At 39.0% G+C, this 20,318-nt stretch overlaps 1 protein-coding gene across 3 annotated transcripts in view; it reads left to right on the top strand.

The window, feature by feature from the left end:
• The window catches only part of LOC130913456 (kinesin-like protein KIF27), a 42,780-nt gene that overhangs the window by 9,859 nt on the left and 12,603 nt on the right, over window positions 1-20,318 (top strand). For 2 of the 3 annotated variants that reach the window (XM_057832091.1, XM_057832090.1), the window contains exons 3-10: window positions 985-1,868; window positions 4,029-4,160; window positions 4,236-4,394; window positions 5,979-6,145; window positions 9,500-9,588; window positions 9,668-9,799; window positions 11,196-11,401; window positions 14,592-14,639. In XM_057832091.1, the coding sequence (XP_057688074.1) occupies window positions 985-1,868; window positions 4,029-4,160; window positions 4,236-4,394; window positions 5,979-6,145; window positions 9,500-9,588; window positions 9,668-9,799; window positions 11,196-11,401; window positions 14,592-14,639 (1,817 nt within the window). The remainder of the gene's footprint in view (window positions 1-984; window positions 1,869-4,028; window positions 4,161-4,235; window positions 4,395-5,978; window positions 6,146-9,499; window positions 9,589-9,667; window positions 9,800-11,195; window positions 11,402-14,591; window positions 14,640-20,318) is intronic. The other variant, XM_057832092.1, reaches the window with a different exon arrangement.

Below are 20,318 nucleotides of genomic sequence, written 5' to 3'. Positions count from 1 at the left end.
TTCATTGTCCACATGAAACGCCCTTGGTTCTCGCTCAGTAGTTGTTGTCGCTTTTGAAAGCTTAGGTTTGAAAAAATGTACGTATATCCCGTCTTGTTTCTTCTGTCCTCAGGTGGTTTTGGCCAAACAAAGCAAATGACCGTCTCTAAGGTGCGAGTCACATGATCTGTTCGAAAATTAATTATGACCCATTATTAAAAAAATGTTTTTTTTTTTTGTTTATTTCATTCATCTTTGTTGGTTTTATTGCCTTACAACTTTTATAGACAACATTTTACCGGCAAATTCTTAATTTTAAATTCATATACAGTATAGGGAAGTCAATTACACACAATGATATTTCGGACACCGGGTGGGCTATGTCCCCCCCTTAATCTCAGTGTATGGTGGTAAATACCTTGTCATCTCAGAGATACATGGTATTTAGTCTGTAAAATAGCAAGCTTCTTTTTAACAAATATGACACTCAAATATATTCAACTATTTCCAAATGTCGGAAGGACAAAACTTTTTTTTTCTTAAACATGCTTTGTTGTGCTTGAATATTCATTACCGTGTTCTACTTATCCCTCAAACACATTTTACTCATTTTACTTTTTCTTAGAAACATCATTTTTTTTCTTTCTTTGAAAGTATACAACTTGGCCTCAAAAGTAGTCTCCTTTGAAGTAAATTCTATACCTTTTTCATGAAAATGTAGGAGTTCATGACAATAATTACAAGGACAATATTTGTTCATCTGTTTTCTACCAAAGTAAGCTCCTTTTATTTAAACACTATTTTCCCAACATCATGGGTTTGCCCTTGTATTACAAAATCATCCTTTAAATACGAAGAAAATATTTAGTTTTTACTCAGTGCACTTTCCTCTAAAATGTGATGACAAAACAACTGATTCAATTTGTTACAGTCTAAAACACCAACACCTAAACTTTCTGAGATTAATGAAAATGACACTAGAGTGATGTGTGTTTGTGTGCGCAGTGGTCGTTGGTGCCAAAGAAGTGGCGGTCTCCTCCTGTGACGAGCTCCTTAACGTCTTGGAGATGGGCAATGCTTTGCGCCAAACGGGTGCCACCCGAATGAACGAGCACTCAAGCCGTTCGCACACCGTCCTCACACTGTGGCTCCGACAGAGTGCCTCTGCAGGGTCTGACAGGCCTGAACGCTTCTCTAAATTCTGCGTGGTGGACCTAGCTGGCTCAGAGCGCGTGGGCAAGACTGGAAATACAGGAGTCCGTTTTGAGGAGTCAGTGCACATCAATACAGATCTGCTAGCTCTGGGAAACGTCATTCGGGCCTTGGCCCAACCTGGGCGACAACGCAGCTCCTACATTCCGTACCGCCACGCAAAGATCACCCGTCTCCTGCGGGATTCGCTGGGCGGTAACGCCTGCACCCTCATGGTGGCGTGCGTGAGCCCCTCTCACCACAGTTTTGCTGAGAGCTTGAGTGTACTCAGGTTTGCCTCCAAGTCTCGCCGCATTTATCACCATACCGAGTTGGCAACGCCGGAACCTGATTGTGATGAGGCTTTAACTACCATGCTGACTTCTGCTGACCAGCCTAAATATGACGTTCAGCCTCTAAGGCCATCAGGACGTGATTTTACTCCACACCAAGACGTGATCCACAGAGAAGAGTCAACCTATTTATCACTTGTACATCAAGCTGCAGATCTCTTATCAGAGGCATGCGGAACAGACACGCAAAATGACACTTTGACACAAAGAGTGCATGAGTGGCAGGAGCGGGTAAAGGCCATCAGTCAACCACGTTGCAGCAAAGACATCATCTTGTCAGACAAGGGAGATTCACCCCATCTGGTCACCATTGTACAGCTCAGACAGGATCTGAAGAAGTGTCAGGTGAGTAAGATGCAACCTTGGATGCTGCTCTACACCAAGACTATAGGTAGCGGTAATTGAAGGGGAGGGGGGGTAACATAACATTCAACCAAGCCCAAAAATTAACAATTCAACCACACACAAAAATTATATCTGACAAATCCTTCATTACATACTGTACAACCATTGCATCTACCCAACCGTGAAAACCAAGAAAACAAACCACATTATCCAACAAGCAACCACAGACAACCAACAAACTCAACAAAAACAGTCACCTTACAAAATTTGACGAACCCTAGCTTTACTTTAACCTTGGTGAGCTGAAAAAAATCAAATCCTATAACAGAGGTTTCTCAACCTGGGTTGGATCGAACCCCAGGGATTCGGTGAGTAAGTTTAAAGGGTTCGGTGAAGGTAAAAAATGCAAAGCCCCATTTTCATACGCTGATCAAATCCACGCAAAGTGGCTTTTAAACCAGGTTTTGGACTAGTTTGTTCCCAATTTACAGGCTAAATCAATTTCTTTAACTGTTAGTCCTCTGTCTGATTCAGATTAAGAAAGCTATTTGTCTTTGACATCAGCTCTCACAAGATGACAACAGATGCAACAAAATTCTGTTCCATGAGTGAGCATTGGGCCGCTGCAGACTTTGTTCTGCTCTCATCTTCCGAAATTACAGAGCAAGTTACAAGTAGACACACATGCAGTGGGGCAAATAAGTATTTAGTCAACCACTAATTGTGCAAGTTCTACCACTTGAAAATATTAGAGAGGCCTGTAATTGTCAACATGAGTAAACCTCAGCCATGAGAGACAGAATGTGGGAAAAAAAACAGAATATCACATTGTTTGATTTTTAAAGAATTTATTTGCAAATCATGGTGGAAAATAAGTATTTGGTCAATACCAGAAGTTCATCTCAATACTTTGTTATGTACCCTTTGTTGGCAATAACGGAGGCAAAACGTTTTCTGTAACTCTTCACAAGCTTTTCACACACTGTTGCTGGTATTTTGGCCCATTCCTTCATGTAGATCTCCTCTAGAGCAGTGATGTTTTGCGGCTGTCGTTGGGCAACACGGACTTTCAACTCCCTCCACAGGTTTTCTATGAGGTTTAAGATCTGGAGACTGGCTAGGCCACTCCAGGACCTTGAAATGCTTATTACGAAGCCACTCCTTTGTTACCCTGGCTATGTGTTTGGGATCATTGTCATCATCCAAATGCTCTCTAGCGAACCGCAGATGGGCCAGGACGTGTACTTTATTCAGCAGGGGGACACATCTGGCAGTGCAGGATTTGAGTCCCTGGCGGCGCATTGTGTTACTGAGCAGAAGGAACCCCACAACCGTCATGCCAAAACAGCTAAAATCCTTGATATCTTCCACGGACAGGACAGTAAGACACGCTGGCTTTCAGTGATCCCATGAATCTCTAACATAACCAGCGGCGAAGGTACCATCCGGGCAAGACGGCTCTCCTGGTGTCTTGTTGAAAAAATCTTGTCAATTGCGCTGAGAGAGCAACTAATCAGATCCATTTTTGTATGAGAGACCAGCGCGGTTGATCCACAGAGGTAGATACAAAAAAAGAAGACCGACTAGACGAGAGGAAGATAGCAGCAAGTAGCAGCAGGGAGCAAAACACGTCCTCCCCTGTCGAAAGGCAGGAAGAAGAAGGAAGGGAGGAGGAACCGGTTTGCTCAGTGGAAGGTTGACTCTCACTTGATATGAGGGAATACAACGGACCAATAGGCAGCGTGGTCTCAAATTTTGACCTCTTTACAAAACATATGAGGGAATACAACGGACCAATAGGCAGCGTGGTCTCAAATTTTGACCTGTTTACAAAACATGCTGTCAAAATGATAAGAATTTTGAACGGGGATTTGCTAAATTATTAGCCTTCTAGCTTAGATATATTGTTTTGAATTTGAAAAAAATGCTTTAATATGTAATTCCGAAGGGTTCAATGAATCCACATGTGAAACTTGTGGGGTTCGATACCTTAAGCAAGGTTAAGAACCACTGTCCTATATCCATACCATCCATCCACAACAACCAACACTGGCAACTATCCAATGTTCAAACAACCCAATTAACAAACACATGATATCTAATACCATGGCATCTATCCATAATATTCATCCAATACTTATCAATATCATTTTGTTCCAGGAGTCTTTGGAGACAGAGGCTCGACTCGTGGCACAAAAAGATGCCAAACTAAAACAAGTGCAAAAAGAAGTGCAGGAACTGTTAGAGAAGCAAAATGTCCTCCTAAAGACTTTTTGTGAAGAGAAGGAACAGGTGAGACCACTTTTCCCGTGCATTGTCCTTGGCCATCACTAAAGTTTGATGATGAAAACTTTGGACGTGTTCAAGACGGAGCGACTGGTGGACCAGCAGATCCTGATTGACCGCCTTCGTTGCGACCTCATGGCAATCCGGGGTAAAACACTTGGCACTTCTTGCAGATCTCACCCCAGACCACACATTGCCAGCTTAATAAGACCCAGCTGCGGACACACATTGATCAGTAAGGTGAGTGACATAACTTCAATTTTAGCATCAGCGGTGCATCACAAGATGATAAAAGTGCCATTGCACATTAACCAATGTCATCTTAATCAGTGGCGCGGGGAGTGGGATGCTGTGGGGGCTGCAGCACCCCCTGGTGTTGGGAGGAGGCAGTGTTTTGGTAGTTTTGGTTGTTTTTGTTGTTGTTAAAACTAAATAAAACATATTGAAAAAATAGCGTATTTTAACTTGGGAGATTAAATATATTTGTTGAAAAAGTTTTTTTTTTTTGTGAGAAACATGGTCACTACCTGGTGAGAGAAGAGGCGTTAACATGACACAAAAACAAATTAAAGATTTTTTTCTTTACAATTTATTTTAGAATTTGATTCAAGGGCGTAGGTTAGATCTCAAGTTTCTCAACAATGGTAGGGATGATATAACAGCATAACCTGCACGTACTTTTCTGGATGGGACATTAATAAGACCAAGCAGATTGGGTAAATGGGGGTCAGGGTTACATTTTTCACGAATATGAAACTAATTAATTGATATGCTAAATCAGGGATGCTTATTACGTTGATCGCAACACAAGTGTGGGTAGCTCGCGACACTCCCCCCCACCCCCCAAAAATATTTTTAAATGTACATAGTTAATTATGATTATGTTGCGTGTATGTTGTGTTGTGTGACCGACACATGAGGTTATGCTGCATCCCTCTCTCTCTAAGCGAACCTTGCTCACGTTTTTCTGGTTCTCTAGTTTCCAGCAGAGTTTTCTACAATTCCCACAATTTATTTAACGTTAACAGTAGAAAACACAAAAGGACACTTTTCTCAAAGCAGCTTCCTACTGAGTTTTGCAGGTTAGCAAGTTAGCAGTTTCATGTTATGCTTACGATGATGCAGATTGGGCTTTCAGTAGCAAAATTAGTGGTGTGTTTCCAACCTCCACAACATTGGCGTGTTTTTAAATTACTTACAGTGGCTGCAGCTGGCCGAAAAAAACTTCTAATATCCGTGTGTGAGCGTGCGTGTGTTGGGGGTGGGTCAAGTCATCAGCCAATCAAATATGCGTTTGGGGGGTGGGGGGGATGGGGGGTGGACCGGCGCATTCAGCAAGTGAAGAGGGGTAAATGTATGTAAAAGTATGAACGTAATGAAAATAATTCACTTAATAATGGTAGGGTCAAGTCTATCCTTATTTTTTAAAATTATTTTTGTATTATCTATTTATTACTTATTTTACTGTGAAATGGGGGTGTTAAACCGAGGTTTATTGGACCTTTTAGTTCTAAATGTGTTCCTGTGTCATTGCGCCGTCTAGCGATGATTTGCATTATAATACACAAGCGCTTTCCAATACAAAAACTCCCAACACAGGTGAACCTAAACACTGTCTTTATAGTAGCCTAGTAGTAGTACGCAAACTATCCAGTTTGTACTGCCACTGTGCATGCTTTGCATAGAGGAAACACGCGAGCATGACAAATCTGAAAATCTGAACCGAAACAAATTTGAAACGGTTGTTTTTGGGTGGGGGAAAAACTAGAACAGACCCTCGGCACCTTCCAGCGCCCCTAATGGTAATAGTACATTGTTCTGTAGATTTGTCCTGGTCTGCCTGGCGAGTCGCTGGAGAGGCTGATGGCAACTTTTAAGGTCAGCAACCACCGCCTGCAGAGCCAGGAGGAGGTGAAGGACTTTTGTCCTCTGCTCAAGCAGAAGGCAGAGCTTCAAAGTCAAGAGAAGGACAACTTTGTTAGTGGGCTTGGGTAAGAAGACGACACTTGGACACCAGGATTTAAACTTGCTGTTTTTTTTTCAAATTTTATTTTACTGATGAGGTTATTCTGTTGGCCACCCCTTTATTTCCACAAGCTTTTCCAGTATGGTTTATTGTGTTATTTAGGAATTATTTGAAATCATGCCCTATTATTCAAGCCCAAACATTACCACCACCGTGCTGACTAGCCTTACATGGTGAACACTCAAAAACCATCACCAACTCCATCCAGAATAACATTGTTTTCATTAGTGAATAAACTGTTTGAAAATTATTATTATTTCACCGTGACCCTGGTGAGGATAAGCGGTTCAAAAAATGAATGATTGAATATTATTTCGAGGAGAAACAACCAGAGGTGGATAGTAACGCGTTACATTTACTCCGTAACATTTACTTGAGTAACTTTTTCAGACAAATGTACGTCTAAGAGTAGTTTTACTAAACCATACTTTTTACTTTTACTTGAGTAGATTTGTGAAGAAGAAACACTACTTTTACTCCACTACTTTGGGCTACACTAGTTGTTAATTTTTCGTATTTATTCCACATATTAGATTTTACATTATTTTTGTTGCCCGTGATTCTACCAGTTTCATCAATGAGATGTCGCAACACTAATTACATGACTCCATTCTACCTATCAGACTCAAGCCTGCTGTTCTATGATTACGCCGTCCTGTTCAATCACGTGGCTTCTTTAAAGCACTGTGAAAAAAAGTATTTGACATAGAGCACTGCTGTTTTTTTGTTGCCAGTGAGTCTACCAGTGATCACACTGGCATGTTCAAATCACGTGGCGTCTTTACAGCAATGTAAAAAATATATATACGAGGGGCATTCAAAAAGTAATGCACTGAAGTGCATTGCTCGTACAGGATTTTACCAATTTGGCACAAACATGATAGTACAAATTTTTTTGCGATTGTTATATGTATTTTTCTTATTTTCAGATTTTTAAAGCTTAAACTAACTCATCAGCGTAAGTTTTGTTGTCAGGATTGACTGAGGTGGATGGGCGACCACTACGGGGCTTACCGGCTTTGCTGGCTTTATCCACCTCTTTATGGTCTTCAGTACTTTTTTAAAATCGGTGTACCCATCTTTTTACAGTACTATAGACATTTGTAGGCATTTTCCAGCCGGTTGTGAATCCTCAGAGGGGTTACTCCCTCTCCAACAAGGAATTCGATCACAGCTCTTTGTTTCTGACGAGCCTAAAAAGGGGCAGCCATTTTGAAAGCTAGTTTAAGCTTTAAAAATCTGAAAATAAGAAAAACACATATAACAATCGCAAAAAGGTGTGTCCTCTCATGTTTGTGTCAAATATAAACAAGATTGGTAAAATCCTATACGAGCAATGCACTTGAGTGCATTACTTTTTGAGTGCCCCTCGTATATAAGTATTTGACGTAAAGTGCAGCTGTCAACATGACTCGAAAGTGCGGATTTTACCTCTCTGCCAGTTTTTATTTGAAACCACCGATCACGAAAAACCGGAAATATGATCCTTTTAATTTCATAATAGGGAATGTTTTCTCCACTAGAGGGCACTCATGCTCTTTGGACGAATTACGCTTCATTTCTGTAGATTTTTCCTCTCGCTGGAATTCAGTGATTTTATTTTGTATTCCTTTGGCCAAAATATGGTCATGTAATAGGTTACAGTGCAGAATAATAATAACAGTTCACATAAATTGTGCTGAAGAAATAAATACCATTGTTTAAAACAAAAAAATCTCACATCGTTAGCAGTTACAATTAGAGGTGTGCAAAATTTCCGATTCTTAGATTATTCGCGATTCGGCTGTGGAAGATTCGAGAACGATTCACAAACATCCAAATTCCGATTATTGAAATATGCCAAGTAAAGCGGAAGTACAACACACTCAGCTCGCCGCGCGGTCAATGAGCAATGGAGCGAGAGTAGCTAAACATCATGCTTCTCATTACCCGGCCCCTCGGGTAATGCCAATGCTCAACTCACTGCTCTAGCTCAACTCATGCCACGAGATAAAAAAACACAACAACATACCTGAAGCTGCTACAAAAGTACGTCATCCACATAACGGTACGGTAGATATCATTTATATAAGACTAGATGCACTACGGTAGCGGTAGCATTTGCAGCACATCTACAAAAAGCTAGATTCAAACGTAGTAAACGGCCGCCATCTTAAAGCAGTACACTTCTCTGCAAGGCTGTTGTAGCGAACCTTCCAAGCAAACCTAATTAACTTTTTATCTAAAATACTCCTAAATCGGTAAAATATTGACTTGAATCTATCTTTAAAATAGTTTTAAAACTTTCACATGTCGAAAGTTGACAAAAGGGAAATTATGGATTAACGGGAGCAATTTTAACAACTTTAACGGTTGATTCACAACATTAAATTAATTGAATGTAGTTTAAAGCTGCTGATACAGAATGGGGACTGGAGTTTTTTATTTACTGTTATTTTTGTATATTTGTTTACTGCTATATGTTAACTTGATACTGAAATAGTAGTTTGGTTTAGCCTGAGAGTATTTTTGAACAAATGTACAAAACATTTTAAAAAAATAAATAAATAAATAAAATAAAAAAGGGGAGGTGCATCAATAATCGTTTTAGAATCGAATCGGACCATCTGAATCGTAATCGTAATCGAATCGTTAGGTGCCCAAAGATTCCCAGCTCTAGTTACAATGTTACTCAAACTTGAGTATTCTTATCACCAAACACTTTCTTACTTGTATTTGAGTACATTTTTTGGATGACTACTTAATATCTGAACATTTAAATTTGTAAACTAAAATTAAATCACATTCGTAAATCAATGGCTTCTGGTTTTTGAAATGTAAATAATCTAATCTATTGTGATAAAACAACAAAATTGCAATAACTGCATTAACCATCAAAGTGAAGTCCAACTGTAACTGTAGTCTTGAAACAAATCTGAATAAGGAAAAACATTGCAATAAAATAACGCAAACTGGTTAAACTTGAGAGTAGCTGAGATCTCTCATGACAGAACATCGCTTCAACGATATCTGGCGCCATCTAGCGTCATGAATGGGGAGAGTAGCTGAGATCTGTCATGACAGAACATCGCTTCAATGATATCTGGCGCCATCTAGCGCCGTGAATGAGTATAATGTCTAGACTGCGAATATAAGATGACCCCCTCTTTTTCAGTCTTATTTCAATGCAAAAAACACTGGCTTATATTCGGCCCAATACGGGTAGTTTAATAACGTTTTCATCAATGTATGTGGTCAGCAAAGACTGCCTTTTGTTGTTTAAAATCAAATTTTCATATCCTCAGACCCCTTCTAAATTGAATTTCTTTTGAATTTTTAGCTGGACCAGCAGGCAGAAGAAATCCGCCCTGAAAGAAAAACACCTTCGACCGGACCAAACATCACTGCAAAGAATTCAACAGAAAACCTGTACCACATCATTTTATTAGGATCTATTGTCCCCCTTTATATCAATGCAAGTCAATTTATACATACTTAAATCTGCCAGGGACCAAGCGACAAGCTGCTGAGCACTGTCGTATGAAAGACCTGAGACAGAGTCTGACTCAGAGGAGGATCCAGATGCTGTCAGCCAATATGGGCCTGAAAGAGGAGCTTGTCAGAGAAATGGAAAAGACAGGTGTGTACCTCAAATGGTGGTTGGCAGTCACACTGTCGCACACATAGTACATGAGAAAAATCCAAAGGTGGGTAGTAACGTGTTACATTTACTCATTTACATTTACTTGAGTAAAGTTTTGAGATAAGTGTACTTTTTAGAGCAAGTTTACCACACAATGCTTTTACTTGAGTAGATTTGCGAAGAAGAAACACTACTCTGCTACATTACGTAGTTATTACATTTTTCCTCTTTGTTCTACATATTGAATTTATTTTCGCCAGAGATGCTGACAGTAGCTCAAGCAGTTTCACCAATAAGATGTCACAACAACAAACACATGACTCCATTATACCATTCAGAGGTAACAATGTTTTTTCTCCACTAGAGGGCATTAGGCAAGGCAAGGCAAATTTATTTATATAGCGCAATTCAAAACAAGGCAATTCAAAGTGCTTTACATTACTTGGAGATCATAAAAATCACATTAAAATCAATAGGACATAAAAACAAAGACAATCGAAATAGGAAATAAAATTATACATAAAAATGGCATTTAATCATGAATAGGATTAAAAAAAAAAATAATAATAATAATAATAATAATAATAATAAACAATAAAAGCAAATGCACTGAAAGCATCATACCTTGTGGCGAACCGTATTGCGAAAGCCAAGGAACCTTTGATGATTGGAGAAGAACTGCGACCAAGGATGTTTTCTGTCAAGTTTTAGGAGAGACCGCTGTTAAAATAAGTTGACTCAGCGTATGGTGAGTTGTATTTACCCTGCCCTTAATGTTTTGGTTTTTAGCTTCGTCGTGTTATTTTATATTTACTAGAATTTTCTGCCAAAATTTGCTGGTCCGTGGTACAAGAAAAGGCTGGGGACCACTGGGTTATAGGACATTATAATAATAGCAGTTCTTATAAATTAAGTTATGCTGAGAAAAAATATATCATTATTAAATAAAAACCAGACACCGTAACCAGTTACTCACAATGTTACTCATTACTTGAGTATTCTCTTCAGAAAATACATTTTTACTTATACTTGGGTACATTTTTGGATGACTATTTTTACTTTTTTTTTTGTAATATTTGTGGCTACTCTACCCACCTCTGGAAAAATCTCACTGCACACTACCAAACAAAATTCTTATAAAAGCTAATAAACAATGAACACTAATTCACTTAGTGTGTGTATCTTAAGGATAACTATTAACCTGACTGTCACTATATTACTAACAGATATAAAATAAATGTAAAAAAAAAAAAAAAAAAAAAAAATCACTATTCCTGGTGAATCAGTAATTATTTTCAGACCAAGTTTAATTAAATGTGTTAATTTACTGGAACAGACATTTTTGCACAACTTCAGAAGAGTGATTTGAAACAAACTTCTTTCTACCCTGCAGAGAAAGAAATGCTTGGGGCGGTCCGGCACGACGCGGGCGATCAAGGTGAGGACAAAGCTCTCACGTGGCTGTCGGAACAGACCAGACAGGCTCGCTTGGCACTGCATCACAGCCTGCAGCACATGGACCTATATAGGGCTCAGCTGCAGAAGACCCTCAGGCGGCCAAGCCCGGAAAGCAGCGACAACTCTGGAGAGTCAGAACTGGTTAGTTGGGATACTATCTGTGTCTGCCACCACCAAGTATTAGTCGATGATTATATCCTTTAAACCAGGGGTCGGCTACCCAAAATGTTGAGAGAACCATATTGAACTTAAAAAAAAAAAAAAAAAATGTCTTGAGCCGCAAAAAATTAAAAGCTTTATATGAGCCTCATAATCACAGGCGGAGTTGACTTTTGGGGCACGGGGGGGCACAACATGTTGATGACCCCGAAACGCAGTGTAAGCAATAAAATTACAAGAATATTTATCATAATAAATTAACAATGAGCGTTTTTTCCCCCATCATTCTTGAGGGGAATTCTAAATAAGGCTGCTTAGGCAATACTTTTCGCCAAGATCGTCATCCATTGAATATGGTATGCCCGCCAGTGTCGTGCCAATGTAGTCACCCTAGTCAAAAATTGTATCCCCTGGGCAGAGCCATATGGAGGAAGATTTGTGTCTCTATTATTCAATCAAAAAAAAAAAGTTGCTTCAATAAAAGAAAAAAAAAGTTGCTTCAATCAAATTATATACTGTATTTTCAACCAAAAAAATGTAGCTTCAATAAAATAAAATGTGTTTGAATGCAAAAATAAATTTGAAACTCAAAAAACTAAAAAAAAAAAAAAATATATATATATATAATGCATGTGAAAGCTATTTCTCTTCGATTTTTTTTTTTTTTTTTTAATGCAACTTTTTTGAATGAACTAATGCTGATTTATTTTTGGGCCACACTTTGGCTAAGACATATTTGTCTTTATTATTCAATCAAAAAATAAGTTGCTTCAAAAAAATATAAATTTTCAAAAAGAAAATCACTTCAATCAAAAGAAAAATTTCAATCATAGAAAAAGTTTTTGAGCACGAAAAAATATTTGAGATTGAAAAATTTGCATTTGAACACTTAATTTTTCATTGAAAGTTTTTCTTTGATTGAAGCAATTCCTTATTGTACTTGGGCCATATTATGAAATTTGTGTCTGAATCATTCAATCCCCCCAAAAAGGTGGCTTCAATCACAAAAACTATTTTAGATCAAAGAAAAAAATCATTTTTATATTATTGTTTTTCTATTTTTTTTTTTTTAACTATATGCAAAGCAAATAACCGTCTAAGGTGCTCGAAAAATAATTTTGACCCATTTTAAAAATATATCGTTTTGTTCATTTCATTCATTTTTGTTGCAGTTTTATTGCTTTACAACTTTTATATACGTATATAGCAGTGCTTCTCAATTATTTTCTGTCACGCCCCCCCTAAGGAAGACGTAAATGTTTTGCGCCCCCCCAAACTCTCTGCTGCCACTGTAAATGGTATCATTTGTCTATAAAATTACTATTATAAATGCGCATCTGCCTAACATTGTGTCCTTTTTTTCTAATAAAGAAAAAAAGTAACATAGATCAACTTATAATAAAGTATAACTTTATTAACATTGTTTTGTTTGTAACAGAGAATACTTGACGTGCATCAATTTGCCTGAATTAAAAAAATAAAAAAAAGTCACATCCAAACTAAAAAATACACTCAAGGTACATTTTTGACCATTTGATACAGAAAAATAAAATGTAATAAAATCAGTAAATAATACCTAATTAAAATTGATTAGAAACATTCACTCATGAGGACAATGTGCCAAAAAATTTGACCGAAAAAACAAATCTGAATAAAAGGGGGAAAAAAAAGTGTCCTTGGACAGGACAGTTTTTATTTTTGCTGCTCACAGTATTTACCTCCTTTGCAATGGTGTGGAGTTATTTTGCAATTAGCATGCTAAAAATGCTCACTGGCTTACTGATATAACACTGACAAAGCAGGACGATTGTTGGCAATATTCGGCACGTTTTCACTGAAAAAATCAAGCGGCTTAACAATGAGATTGGGGTCTAATGTCTTTAAGTGGCATCTTAATTGATTTGGCTTCTTGCTGTCTGCTATAATTATTTTTAGACACAGTAAACAGTGGTCTTTCATCATCACCCACTGTATTAAAAGTCAAAGCTAAAAGGCAAATGGCACGAAAAAAGCGCATTCACGGCGGCCGAGGTAGAACCGTAGGTGAGGGCAGTCGTCGTGACGATCCCAAGCCGAAAATGGCACTTCTCGGGCGGCGACGTGAGAACCGGACAAGACAGTGGGTCGCTGCGTGAGTGAGTCCGGTCGGAAAACGGCTTTCGAAAACGGCGGTGGCACACTGCTCTTCATATCTGTTGTCTGTGTGTGCTGAGTGCTCTTCCTTAGTTCAAAAATACTGCGCACACTCTGAAAATGAGAGCGCCACTGCCACCTACTGAGTGGATGTGCAAGTACACTTTATTCCAGTACGGCAAAAAAAAAAAAAAAAAAACATGTTCCCCGAGGTCACATGCGCCCCCCCCGGCATTGCTCTGCGCCCCCCCCAGGGGGGCGCGCCCCACTATTTGAGAAGTACTGGTATATAGGAAAATCAATTATGTGCAATGACACTTTTCGGCCAACAAGGAGGCCTGCCCCCCCCCTTTAAAATCCGCTTGTGGTCATAATGAAGGCAACACAAGCTGTATACATTAGAGATCGACCAATGTGAGTTTAATGTGAGTTTTTCAGGACCTGTTACTGTCCCACCATGCCGCCATCATAATGCAAATTATTTTTAAACAAAAATAACATTAAAAAAATGCTTGTGTTTAATTTTTATTAGTATTTTAATTAATAACCCGATCCTTTTCACCCAATTTCACTTTCATTTTGGCCAGTCGTATTTAAAAAAAAAGTCTGATACAGATATACGTCAAATTTCCAAATATCAGCCCGATGTATCGGAGAATGACGCATCACGTGACTACTCTATTGTACGATGCCACCTCCAGTTTAACTTCCTTACAATATTCTTGAATTAGAAGAATGTTTTTGTCGTGTTTGTCCTCCAACAGAAGCATCTTAAAAATATATTTTATATATATTTTTTTCCATTTTAAAACATTTTTGAAAAAGCTCCAGGGAGCCACTAGGGCAGCGTTAAAAAGCCCTATGCGGCTCTAGAGCTGCGGGCTACTGAACCCCGCCTTAACCAGAATAGAAGTCGGGAAAAGTAAACCTCTATAACGAAATAGAGCTATTGTCTCATGAAGAAGACCCCTGTGCATGAAATTGTTTAATACAAATAAATCAAAGATGTGATATCAAGATGGTTTCGGTTGTTTTGCAGGTGGAAAGCATTCCAGAAAGTAGAAACAACCTGGGACCAAAGGCAAAAGTAAGATGTTTACATTGTGGCCCATTTGTTGACACACATACCGTACTTGTCGCACTATAAAGCGCACCTGACTATATAGGCCTCCACCCACCAAATTTGACACGAAAACGTCATTTGTTCATCGCCAAGCCGCACTGGACTATAAGCCACAGCCGTCCCCTCTGTATTATTGGGTATTTATACCAAAAGATATTAACCGGTAACATTTTATTTGACAGCGGCATCATAAGACCAAATGAACCACCATGAAGCTTTGAACCTATTGGCTGCAAAGCTTCATTGCTTCAAGAAGCTTCATTTGGCCATCACTGCTCCCTTGAGGGAGACAGTCAACCTCTGCTGCCAACACTGTTGCCGTCCAACATGCCTTCTAGCATGCATTGCAGCGCTACAGATGTAAATAACAATCAAAATCCATGTTATGTGCTAATTATTTCTGCAGTTGCTGTTCCAGTTGTTTCATTAATTGCTAGTTATGATATTTGGTAACACTTTCTTTGACAGTGGTGCCTTAAGACTGTCATTAGACAATCATAATTATGATATGACACTGTCATGAGTGTTAATGACTGCTTTTAACAGATGTCATTTAGTGTTATCCGGAAAATTATCTCACTTCTGAAAGGACGTGAAAGATCCGAGCTGGACATAAATGGAATTAGTGACATCATTTGCCAGATGACACTTACTGACATCTGTCACAAGCATTCAGTAATGCCCATGATAGTGTCACGTCATACCGTATTGGCCCGAATATAAGACGACCCCCTCTTTTCCGAGACTCAAGTTTGAAAAGACTTTTTGAACACCAAATTAATTTTTAATACAGAAAATTATTACAGTACATCCGAAACAAATGAGTATAGCAATATATTTGAGAGAAAAAGCATGTTATTTTGCCTCATTCAAATCTTAATAGCTGAACATTTAAATATGTAAACTAGGGCTGTCAAACGATTAAAATTTTTAATCAAGTTAATTACAGCTTAAAAATTAATTAATCGTAATTAATCGCAATTCAAACCATCTACAAGATATGCCATATTTTGTAAATTGTTGTTGGAATGGAAAGATAAGACACAAGACGGATATATACATTAAACATACGGTACATAAGTACTGCATTAGTTTATTATAACAATAAATCCACAAGATGGCCTTAACATTATTAACATTCTCTTAAAGCGATCCATGGATACAAAGACTTGTAGTTCTTAAAAGATAAATGTTAGTACAAGTTATAGAAATTTTATATTAAAACCCCTCTTAATGTTTTTGTTTTATTAAAATTTGTAAAATTTTCAATCAAAAAATAAACTAATAGCTCGCCATTGTTGATGTCAATAATTACACCATGCTCACTCATGGTGCTGAAAGCCATAAAAGCAGTTGGACCCAAGCGCCAGCAGAGGGCGCCAAACACCAAAAACAAGTAACAAGGGGACATTACACTCTGCTGTCATTTTGAACGGGGCATGTGCGTTAATTGCGTCAAATTCAGTGCCCTCCATAATTGTTGGATTTATAATAATTATTTGTTTTTTTTTAGCTTCTAATATTTTTTTTTTCTAAATAATATGGGACCTTAATGGAAAAAAAGAGAAAAATCCAACCTTCAATACAAGTGCATTTATTCAGTGGGGGAAAATCCCACATAAAGAAATAATTATTTGACATCAAATAATGTGTGCCACAATTATTAGCACCCCTGGTGTTAATACTTTGTACAACCCCCTTTTGCCAACAAAACAGCACCTAATCTTCTCCTATAATGTTTCACAAGATGGGAAAAGACAGAAGGATGGATCTTTAGCCATTCCTCTTTGCAGAATCTCTCTAAATCATCCAGAGACCTGGGTCCTCTCCTCTGTACTCTCCTCTTCAGCTCACCCCACAGGTTTTTTTAATGGGGTTGAGGTCTGGGGACTGAGATGGCCATGGGAGGAGCTTGATTTTTTGTCTGGTGAACCATTTCTGTGTAGATATTGCCATATGTTTGGGGTCATTATCTTGCTGAAATACCCAGTGACGACCCATCTTCAGCTTTCGGGCAGAGGGCAACAGATGTTGATTTAAAATGTCCTGGTATTTCAAAGCATTCATGATGCCATGCACCCTAACAAGGTTCCCAGGGCCTTTGGAAGCGAAACAGCCCCACAGCATCACTGACCCACCCCCATACTTCACAGTGGGTATGAGGTGCTTTTCAGTATGCGCATCTTTCGTGGCACGCCAGACCCACTTAGAGTGTTTGTTGCCAAAAAGCTCAATCTTGGTCTCATCTGACCAAAGCACACGGTCCCAGTTGAAGACCCAATACCGCTTGGCGAACTCCAGACGTTTGCGTTTATGATTGTGAGTGAGGAAACTTTTCTCCATGCATGCCTCCCAAACAGCTTGTTGGCGTGTAGACAGCACCTCATACCCACTGTGAAGTATGGGGGTGGGTCAGTGATGCTGTGGGGCTGTTTCGCTTCCAAAGGCCCTGGGAACCTTGTTAGGGTGCATGGCATCATGAATGCTTTGAAATACCAGGACATTTTAAATCAAAATCTGTTGCCCTCTGCCCGAAAGCTGAAGATGGGTCGTCACTGGGTCTTTTAGCAAGACAATGACCCTAAACATATGGCCAAATCTACACAGAAATGGTTCACCGGACACAAAATCAAGCTCCTCCCATGGTCATCTCAGTCCCCAGACCTCAACCCCATTGAAAACCTGTGGGGTGAGCTGAAGAGGAGAGTACAGAGGAGAGGACCCGGGTGCCTGGATCATTTAGAGAGATTCTGCAAAGAGGAATGGCTGAAGATCCCTCTTTCTGTCTTTTCCCATCTTGTGAAACATTATAGGAGAAGATTAGGTGCCGTTTTGTTGGCAAAAGGGGGTTGTACAAAGTATTGAACACCAGGGGTGCTAATAATTGTGACGCACATTATTTGATGTCAAATAATTATTTCTTTACGTGGGATTTTTTCCCCACTGAATAAATGCACTTGTATTGAAGGTTGGATTTTTCTCTTTTTTTTCCATTAAGGTCCCATATTATTTAGAAAAAAAATATTTGAAGCTAAAAAACACATAATTAGGGCCCGAGCACTAAGCGTGCGAAGGCCCTATTGTTTTGCAAAGGATTATTTTTTTTTTTATTATTATTATTTTTTTTTTTTTTCAGGGCAAATGAAAACGGCCAATTTGGAGGCCTGAACATGCACGAAAAGTCACCAAAATTTGCACATACGTCCGGAAAATTGTAAATTTCGATAATTTTGCAACGTTGCAAAAAAATATAACAAAATGGCTCAGTGGCGCCCCCTTGAAATTTTAAAATTGGCCTATAACATTAGGGTCTGTCAGCGTAGAGCAATGAAATTTGGGGGGTCTATACCTTGTCCAAAACCGCTCCAAAAAAGCATTTACACGCATATTCCAAACCCAACAGGAAATCGGTTATTTTGGATCAAATATGAAATTTTTATCGATTTACAGGGTGCACATTTGAGACCTTTTCGCCGAGGGAGTTAGTTGGATCATCTTCAAAATTGGTGAGACTGTTCAGGAGACATATGAAATCTTAAGTTTTGAAAATGGTGCGTTTTCATTCACGGGTCTGACCTGGGCGTGGTGCCAAAGTCGACCATTTTTTCGGCAAAATGACAAATTCAGTAAATGACTTATAGTTCCTTGACACAACGTTCAATCTTTTTCATATTTGGCATGTATGTGTGGTATCCCACCCTTAACACGAGTGCATTGAAATATTACCCATTAGGTCTAGCGCCCCCTAGTGAGAACAGGAAATGCCTTTTTTTACGAGACAGGTTCCTCCTCCAAGGGAAAAAAATCTGTTGACCTCAAACCTGCATCAGGGGAGCCTTAAGACCTGTGTTCAGGTGCCTGATGAAAAATATTGAGGTTTTGTTGAGGCGGAGGGGTCCAAACAGGAAAGTGAAAATGAACGTCAACAATTTGTCACGCAAAAAACTTTGAACAGTCATAACTCGGCAGATATACAACATATCTGCGCCAAACTTCCCGTGTTTGTTGAGAGTCATACCCTTAAGGTTCTTGTAGGGGTCATTTGCATCAACTCTACAGTGCCAACTAGTGGCGACAGAAAGAAGTTTTAAAAAAGGCCTTTCCTATTGGGTTTTTTCAACATAGAGCAAGGAAATTTGGGGAGTAGATACCTTATGCAAAACTGCTCCAAAAAGTCTCTTGCACCCATTTTCCAAATCCAACAGGAAATCGGGTATTTTGGATCGAATGTGAAATTTTCATGGGTTCACAGTAGGAGTTTACATTTGGAGGCTTGAATATGCACAAAAACTCGTAAAAATTTGCACATACATGCGGCTTTAGATAACGTTCGATAATCTTGCAATGTTACGAAAAAATGTAGCAAAATGCCTCAGTGGCGCCCCCTTGAATTTTTCAAAAAGGCGTTTCCTATTAGGTTTTTTTGACAGAGAGTGATGAAATTTGGGGAGTCGATACCTTGTGCAAAACTGCTCCAAAAAGTCTCTTGCACCCGTATTCCAAATCCAACAGGAAATCGGGTATTTTGGATCGAATGTGAAATTTTTATCGGTTCACAGTAGGAGTTTACATTTGGAGGCTTGAACATGCACGAAAACTCACAAAAATTTGGACATACATGTGGCTTTGCATAACGTTCAATAATCTTGCAACGTTACGAAAACATGTAACAAAATGGCTCAGTGGCGCCCCCTTGAAATTTTCAAAAAGGCCTCTCCATTTAGGTTTTTTCAACGTAGAGGGATGAAATTCGGAGAGTCGATACCTTGTACAAAACTGCTCCAAAAAGTCTCTTGCATGCATATTCCAAACCCAACAGGAAATCGGGTATTTTGGATTGAATGTGAAATTTTTATCGATTTACAGTGTGCACATTTTACACCTTGGCACCTAGGGAATTAGTTTGATCATTCTCAAAATTGGCGAGACTGTTCATGAGGCATATGAAATCTTAAGTTATCAAAATGGTGTGTTTTCATTCACGGGCCTGACCTGGGCGGGGTGCCAAAGTCGGCCATTTTTTCGCCAAAACACCGAATTCGGAAAATGACTGATAACTCCCTCATACAACGTTCAATCTATTTTAAATCTGGCATGTGTGTGAGGTATACCAGCCTGAGCAGGACTGGATTGAAAATTTACCATTTGTGCTTGGCGCCTCCTAGTGGGAACAGGAAATGCCCTTTTTTTACGGGACACACTCCTCCTCTAAAGGGAAAAAATCAATCTACCTCAAAGCTGCATAAGGGAAGCCTTAAGACCTGTCTTCAGGTGCCTGATGAAAAATATTGAAGTTTCGTTGAAGCGGAGGGGTCCAAACAGGAAAGTGAAAATGACTGTCAACAATTTTTCTCTCCAAAAACTTTGAACAGTCATAACTCGGCAGATATACAACATATCTGCGCCAAACTTCCCGTGCTTGTTGAGAGTCATACCCTGAAGGGCCTTGTAGGGGTCATTTGCATCAAACCTACAGCGCCAACTAGTGGCGATAGAAAGTCACTCGTTTTTCCAATACATGTTCAGTTCTTTTCAGGTTGGTCATTGTAGTTTCAAGACCTATTAAAATACTTATTTACGGCCCATGTCCACGTGTCTCTGTCTGTTGCCGTGACGACCCTTTGTTCGCCATTTAAAGGAAAT

The sequence above is a fragment of the Corythoichthys intestinalis genome, chromosome 3 (genome assembly GCF_030265065.1).
Source record: "Corythoichthys intestinalis isolate RoL2023-P3 chromosome 3, ASM3026506v1, whole genome shotgun sequence".
NCBI classification, from domain to species: Eukaryota; Metazoa; Chordata; class Actinopteri; order Syngnathiformes; family Syngnathidae; genus Corythoichthys; species Corythoichthys intestinalis.
Note: the sequence above shows the minus strand (reverse complement) of the source record. Positions and strands in the feature narration are given on the sequence as shown.